General features: G+C 40.4%; 2 protein-coding genes across 2 annotated transcripts; both read left to right on the top strand.

Moving 5' to 3' along the window:
* Positions 1 to 1021: 1021 nt before the first annotated feature.
* On the top strand, positions 1022 to 4059 carry LOC103428835 (calcium-dependent protein kinase 17-like). Its single transcript, XM_008366954.4, has 8 exons — positions 1022 to 1769; positions 2045 to 2188; positions 2303 to 2455; positions 2555 to 2670; positions 2832 to 2999; positions 3124 to 3251; positions 3402 to 3501; positions 3620 to 4059. The coding sequence occupies exons 1-8, from the start codon at positions 1073 to 1075 to the stop codon at positions 3713 to 3715; spliced, it is 1602 nt and encodes a 533-aa protein (XP_008365176.2). The 5' UTR covers positions 1022 to 1072; the 3' UTR covers positions 3716 to 4059.
* A 2682-nt stretch (positions 4060 to 6741) lies between these two features.
* LOC139189493 (uncharacterized) lies at positions 6742 to 7266 on the top strand. The gene has a single exon (XM_070808450.1). It carries the CDS (start codon positions 6742 to 6744, stop codon positions 7264 to 7266), a length of 525 nt encoding a protein of 174 aa, XP_070664551.1.
* The last annotated feature ends 332 nt before the right edge of the window (positions 7267 to 7598 follow it).

Below are 7598 nucleotides of genomic sequence, written 5' to 3'. Positions count from 1 at the left end.
AATAACTACGAATTAACAACATAAATGCCAAGAAACAAGCTAATTAAGTCGCATAAATATGCTCCTATCAATGAGTTGTTCTGATTATAATATATGTACGGTGATATGATATGTACATAGCCACCACATCATGCTTTTTGTATTTAAAAAGTAAAGAGTTTCGAACTCAAAAACATAAGGAATGCAGATACAGAGCCACCAAACCATGCTTCTTTTTTTATTTATTTTCTTTTGTGTTTATATCAATTTATACACAAAAAAAAAATATAAAATATAAAAGAAAATATAGCAACCAAAATTTAGACCTTGTAAGGGTCTCCGTTTGAGTCTAGCATAGGGCCTCCAAAATCTCAGGACCGGCCTTGCCTTGGGCCAATACAAGGACCCGCTAGACCAGCTGGAGAGGCAAGCGATGAATAAGACGTCAACACGTGTAATCTGTCAGTATGTTAGCGTGGGCATGTGTTAATATGTGTTTTAAAAATTGTTAAAAATCACACAGCAGTAAGAAAAACAAACCACGAGTTGCTACATACTCCTCGTGTAGGAGAGATTTTTCAGTGTGACCGTCACACGAGATGGTACACCATGTGTTTTCATATAAATGGTGAGATATGTGTGTTAAAAGATTAATAACTTAAAAATTAAAATTTCTCACCACTTACATAGAAACATGTGGCGTACCATCTATGTTTCCGTCACAACTAAAAATTTCTTAGCCCCATGCATGAAGAGTACGTAGTGTGCATGCAGAGAAATATAGAAAAATGAGAGGCCCCCTCGTAGGACAAGGAGACGCGCCCAAGACTGTTTCAAACTCCTTTCCAAGTATCCAAACTTACCAAAACTCCTACAATCCCTCATCATCCTCTGCATTACCCTTGTCAGTCCCACCTGTAGCCCTTGTTTCCTTTGCCACCTCTCTCTCTCTCTCTCTCTCTCTCTCTCTTTCTCTCTCTACCCCTACGCTTTCTTCAGCCCAAAAATTAAACCGACATTGCCTATCGTGGCCACACCCAACATACTACCCCCCCTCCCCCCCCCCGCCCTCTTTCTCTCTCTTTCTTCCGCCATGGGCAACTGTTGCTCTCAATGCAACACCGAGGATGCCCCAAACGACGACAATAAGGGTGACAACAACTATGCCGCGGACAAAAACCCTACGGCTGCCAATTCTGCCCCCAACCCCAGCCACGCTAATCACCATAAACCTTCCGCCTCCCCAACTCACCCAGGAAAGGCCGCCAAACCGGGCCCTATTGGCCCCGTCCTAGGCCGCCCCATGGAGGACGTCCACACCACGTACAGCATTGGCAAGGAGCTGGGACGGGGCCAGTTCGGTGTTACCCACTTGTGCACGCACAAGGCCACGGGAGAGCAGTTCGCCTGCAAGACAATCGCCAAGCGGAAGCTGGTGAACAAGGAAGATATTGAGGATGTGAGGAGGGAGGTACAGATCATGCATCATTTGACGGGGCAGCCAAACATTGTGGAACTCAAGGGAGCTTATGAGGACAAGCAGTCGGTTCATTTGGTCATGGAGTTGTGCGCAGGAGGAGAGCTTTTCGACAGGATCATCTCAAAAGGACATTACACGGAGCGCGCTGCCGCTGCCTTGTTGAGGACGATTGTTCAGATCGTGCACACGTGTCATTCCATGGGCGTTATTCACAGAGATCTCAAGCCTGAGAATTTCCTTATGCTCAATAAAGATGAAAACTCTCCGGTCAAGGTTACAGATTTTGGTCTATCCGTCTTTTACAAACAAGGTACGCAGTTAAGTACAACCATATCCCTTTATTTCATTCCATTTGGGTAACAGTTAAACCATATACATATTTTCAAGCTTTGGTTTTAGCCTTAGTAATTATGTCTGTAAATTTAACCTAATTTGATTCTTCAATGTTAATGGTAGATAGGAATTCTAGTTTCTTCTTTTCAATCAGCCAAATAATAGGGTTTTGAACTGAGCACTAATATCATTAGATTAACTTCCAATCGACGAATATAAAAAAATTAATATTCTATGTGATGATGAGTGCAGGAGAAGTATTCAAGGATATTGTGGGGACTACATATTACATTGCACCAGAAGTGTTGAAGAGGAGATATGGGCCAGAAGTCGATATTTGGAGTGTTGGTGTCATGTTGTATATACTTCTCAGTGGTGTTCCTCCCTTCTGGGCAGGTATAACATAATTTAATCAATCAGTCTATCAATTAATTGAGAGATTGAAACTAATTATGTATGCAAGAAAGAATTTATTATAAATTACAAACTTAATAATTGATTGATTGACAGAATCCGAATATGGGATCTTCAATGCCATCTCACGAGGCCACCTCAACTTTTCAAGCGACCCATGGCCTTCAATATCAACTCAAGCGAAAGATCTTGTAAGGAAGATGTTGAATTCAGACCCCAAACAGAGATTGACAGCCTTCCAAGTTCTTAGTAATCATACGTTTACATATATAAGTTTTATTTAGTATATGCATCCCATACATGATTTCTAACATGCTTTTACATATATAATGTAATGGTTTTCAACAGATCATCCATGGATTAAGGAGGATGGCGAAGCACCTGACATTCCTCTGGACAACGCTGTGCTCAGCAGGCTTAAACAATTTAAAGCAATGAACGAGTTCAAGAAAGTTGCGCTTCGGGTATGTCGTTCATCCTTTTATCTCTATCGCTCACTTCACCATAAATGCAACATATATCTACGCATCTGCGTTTGATGTTTTAAGTTCTGATGGGTTGAAGAAGCGTGTTCAGCATGTTACTTAATTTTGTTGAAATGAACATACTTATGTATATTATATAGGTAATTGCGGGTTGCTTATCAGAGGAAGAAATCATAGGGCTAAAAGAGATGTTCAAGGGCATAGATACAGATAATAGTGGAACAATAACACTTGAAGAGCTGAAGCAAGGACTTGCTAAGCAAGGGACAAAGCTGTCTGAACTTGAAGCTCAACAATTAATGGAAGCAGTGAGTACTATTTTCTTATGCATTACATGTGCATGTTCAATTGACATACACATGCGTGTAATTTAGTTTTATAAACTACGTTAATTCCTAGTACATTTAGTTCTGATTAATGTCTTTTTATTAGGCTGATGCTGATCGCAACGGAACCATAGACTATGATGAGTTCATCACAGCAACAATGCACCTGAACCGGATGGATAGAGAAGAACATCTCTACACTGCCTTCCAACACTTCGATGCCGACAACAGCGGGTATGTAGAGATCATATAATAGATGTTTATTCTTTTTCTTTTTCATAATCCTCTTAAATTTCAATTACATAACACGTGAGTAAGGTTATAACTCATCATCATCAACATCTTATTTATAACAATGTTGCCAAAATGCATTCTGGTTATCAGGTATATCACGACGGCAGAACTAGAGCAAGCCCTCCGCGATTACGGCATGCATGATGGAAGGGATATCAGAGAAATCATTGCTGAAATTGACGCTGATAATGTAAGTTTCATATCAACATTTGTTCATGCATGAGTTTTGATTAATTGAATACAGAAAGTTATATGAAATTAATTGTGGTGCTAATTCACATATTTATTTTCTGGATAATGTTCTGCAGGACGGTCGAATTAATTACAATGAATTTGTGGCAATGATGAGAAAAGGAAATCCAGAAGCCAACCCGAAGAAGCGGCGTGACGATGTATTTGTTTAATCAATTTTTAACCTGGGAAAGTGGGGCCATCACCGTTCGTAATTTTCACACCAATAAATTAGTTTTTGGGGAGAGAAACTTGGGTGCTCATGGATGTTCATCATGTACAGCCTCTATAAAAAGAGAAGAAAATGGGAGGGAATGGGAGAGGAGGTGGCTCAAGAAAACTCGATGTGTGTTGGTTGCTGGCAGTGGCGGAGCCAGAATTCTGAATGAGGAGGGGCCTTTCACAAATATGTATATATATATATGTGTATATATATATATGTGTATATATATATATGTATATATATATATGAGTGTGTGTAAAAAGTTGAATTCATAACATGTTGACATATGCAATTTGTGTAATCCTCACAAAACTGAAAAAAAATTCTCTTAAATTCAATACTAAGAAGAAAAAAAATGTAAAAACCCAAACAACCAAGTAAGAGGTAGGCTGTGGAAGGCTAAAGAAAATACAAAGAAGTAGAAAAGAAGGAAAAGGGGGAGAAGTCTGTAAATAAAGAAGGTGAGTTGTTTTAGAAAATTATAGGGTGTATATTACTGTTAGGTGAGAGAATCGAACCAGAAATGAAGTTGCTTTTTCCCTTTAAAATTGCACATCTCTTTTAAAACTCCCCTGCCAAACTTATCGTTTCATTAGACAGCCGAAAAGATTTAAAATCAAAACAGCTTAACGACGTCGTTTGCTTCATCTTCTTCCATGAGGTTCACACCTCAGATGAAGTTAGGATGGGCCAGGGACTACCCTAGTCCCTTGATGGCTCCGCCCCTGGTTGCTGGGGTTTAATTATCAATTTGAGGGTGGTAATTAAGTTTAATGGATATCGTATGGTCACAAGGTTCTCCATCTCCCGCTTTTGTAAAAATTGTACCTGTCAAATATATTTCATCGCTAACACAAATGGTTAGGAATCGGTTTGTACGTGTTTAACTAATGTGTAATCTATTATTGTCCATTAGTAGACTTCGTGTTGACTTGCTCACAAAGACAATAGACAATGCTTGCACAATCTTTTCTAGTTTCTTAGTTTGTATACTTTTCTTCTTAAACTTCAGGGTAATTCTCAATTTATTATCCTTGAGTATAGTTGTAGAGCAAAAAATAATCATAAGGCAACACATGAATTTTTGGAAGAAGAAGACGAAAATACCCTTGAGGAGCATCAGGTTTCCTATGTGCGAGTAGCGGGTAATCATCTTCAACCTAGTAAAAAATACCCAAAAAAGGTAACCAATTCCAAGTTATTTCTTCCATCCTCATTTTAGGTGGTTATTTCATAACCTCTAAATTATTCCATTTAAATGGAGATTAATTAGCTAATTAATGAATTAATTCCTAAATAATTCATTAATCAACCAATTAAATTATCATTTAAGCCCAAAATTACCCTAAAGGCCGGATATCCCTTCTCCAAAGGGAGCCGGCCATTTCCCTCATTTTTTTCCACCATAACTTGCCTTTTTGTGATGTTAATTAGCTAATCAATTCGGCCATTATTTGATTGATTAGCTAATAATACCATAAAACTCACAAAAACATTCCCTTTATAATGTTAATTAGCCAATTAATATATTTATTCTTAATTAATATATTAATTGCTAATTAAATCACCTAAATGCACCCAAAATTCATCTCTAAGGGCCGGCCACCCCATTCCCTATATATATGACTCTATTTCTTCTAAAAAGCTAGTTCAACTCTCTTGCTAAAATTCCAAATACTCTCTAAACACTTTTCTCTCTAAATTCTAACATTGGCATCAGAGGTTCTTCGGCCAAAGCCCCCCCATTCATCGTGGGCGTGTGAGGCATTTGGCCTTGACCCTAAGGTGTAATTGTTTTGTAGGTGCAATTCCGAGACAAAGGAGGCGAAAATTTGCATCCACAAATTGGTGCTCTCATTGAGAGCTGAAATCCATACTCGTAGAAGACTCTCGCACAAAAAAGTTTTTTCTCTATTTTCTAGTCCATCTGAATATTTTTCATACGTCCTTATTATTAGAATTTTTTACTTGCAAAGGTTCTTTGATAAAACGTGTAAGAAAAATATAATGGCTAGAAATTTAGAAAATACCACAAGTGAAAATTCTAATAACGCATTGAGCAGCTTGCTCCCATGATCCAGCCTGCTCCCGTAGCCCAGCCTGCTCTAATGATCTAGCCTGCTTCCGTGATCCAGCCTGCTCCTGTAGCCCAGCCTGCTTTCATGGCTTCCCAAGTAGGCCCGAGACTATCTCAACCATCCAGACCAATCATCGAGGCTGAGGCGTTTTCACCACATTTCTTCGCAGATTTGACATTCCCCAACTCAAATCTCACACTCGAAGTCAACCAACCTTCATTGTTCGAAGAGGTGCATTCCATCCAAGTTCTTCCAATCCAAATTGCGAACAAAAATTGTCCCGACAAGTTATAAAATTGACGAGCCCCTTTGCACAATAAACAACCTTGGTGAATCAACTTTTGCAACGCACTGAGATCCAATGTGCCCCAGATGAAGTATCCCGAAGTAGGACAAGGGTAGACGAGGAACCTTTCAAGCAGTGTCCTGGAAAACAGTCGTTCAACCAACCACAAATCGAGCATTCAGGCAGTGCACACTCTCAATTGGGCCCTCAAGATAGCGTATACTCCCGTCTTAGTGCGCGGAGGAGAGTGCACTCTCGACTAGGCCCACGGGTAAGTATACATTCACGGTTGGGGCCACGCTTTGATAATCAACATGGGTAGCCTTCCAGGCAAAGCATTCATTCGGAGTTAGGTCCGCAAGAAGTATCCTCCACATCACATTGGAACAGGCAGCCCAACAAACGGAAGGAAACAATCATTCAATCCAGTAGCCTGTAAAGAAATCCCTTGCCTGCTAGGAATCTATCTTATACACCACAGCCACGACATAGACGAGCCGAGCGTGTAGAAGAGCAACCTAGACGGCAGGTAAAGACTAGGGGCAACTGAAGGCTCCGCTACCCTAACAAAGGCAAATCCAAGAAGAGGTAGAAAGGCTTTTCAATGAACGGATGCGTGATTTCCGACGCAACGAAATGGTTGATGAAACACTAAGGCGAGATATGACCAACATAAGTAGGTCACCTTTCACGGATGAGATCGAGCAGGCAGAGCCTCCACGCAAGTTTAGCATGCCGCACTTCACATCTTTCAAAGGAGACGGGGATCTAGAAAGACACTTGAAGCATTACCGAAGCGCGATGGTCCTTTACAGGAATAATGACGCCTTTATGTGCAAAATATTCACCATCACTCTACAAGGCGAGGCACAAGATTGTTTTCATACATTGCCATCGCGGTCCATCCAGAATTTTGATGATCTTTCCTTGGTTTTCACCAAAGAGTACTCGTCTTACCGCTCGATCAAGAAAAAGTCCGATCACTTGTTTAACGTAAAGAAAAACCCAAAGAAGTCACTTCGCGCCTACGTAAAAAGATTCAAAGTAGAGAAGGCAAAGATTGTCGGAAACGTTGACTCAATAGCAAGTGCAGCCTTCCAAAAAGGACTTCCAGCAAACCACCCACTGTTCGGATAAATGATCATGAAAGAAGACCTAACTCTAGCAGATTCTTTTGCCCTGGCAGAGAAGCATGCACTTTGGGACGAGGCTCGACGAGCAGAAAATGAGCCTGAGCAGCTTCGAAGAGAATCGACAGTTGCTCAAAAGAAGGAGGACGGGAAGTAGCCCAATAAGGGCAGGCAAGAGGCCAAGCGCAAGGAACGACCCACGACCAAAGAAGGCCTGATAAGCAAGAGCTATTCTAAGTTCTTAATTTTGATTCATCAAATTCTTCGTGACATCAAGAACGAACCATGGTTCAAGCTACCGAAATAATCAAAGGGAGATAGTTCCAAGTTGGACCACAC

Source organism: Malus domestica, chromosome 11, assembly GCF_042453785.1.
Source record: "Malus domestica chromosome 11, GDT2T_hap1".
Classification (NCBI taxonomy): Eukaryota; Viridiplantae; Streptophyta; class Magnoliopsida; order Rosales; family Rosaceae; genus Malus; species Malus domestica.
The sequence above is the reverse complement of the archived record's forward strand: the minus strand, read 5'-3'. Positions and strand labels throughout refer to the sequence as shown.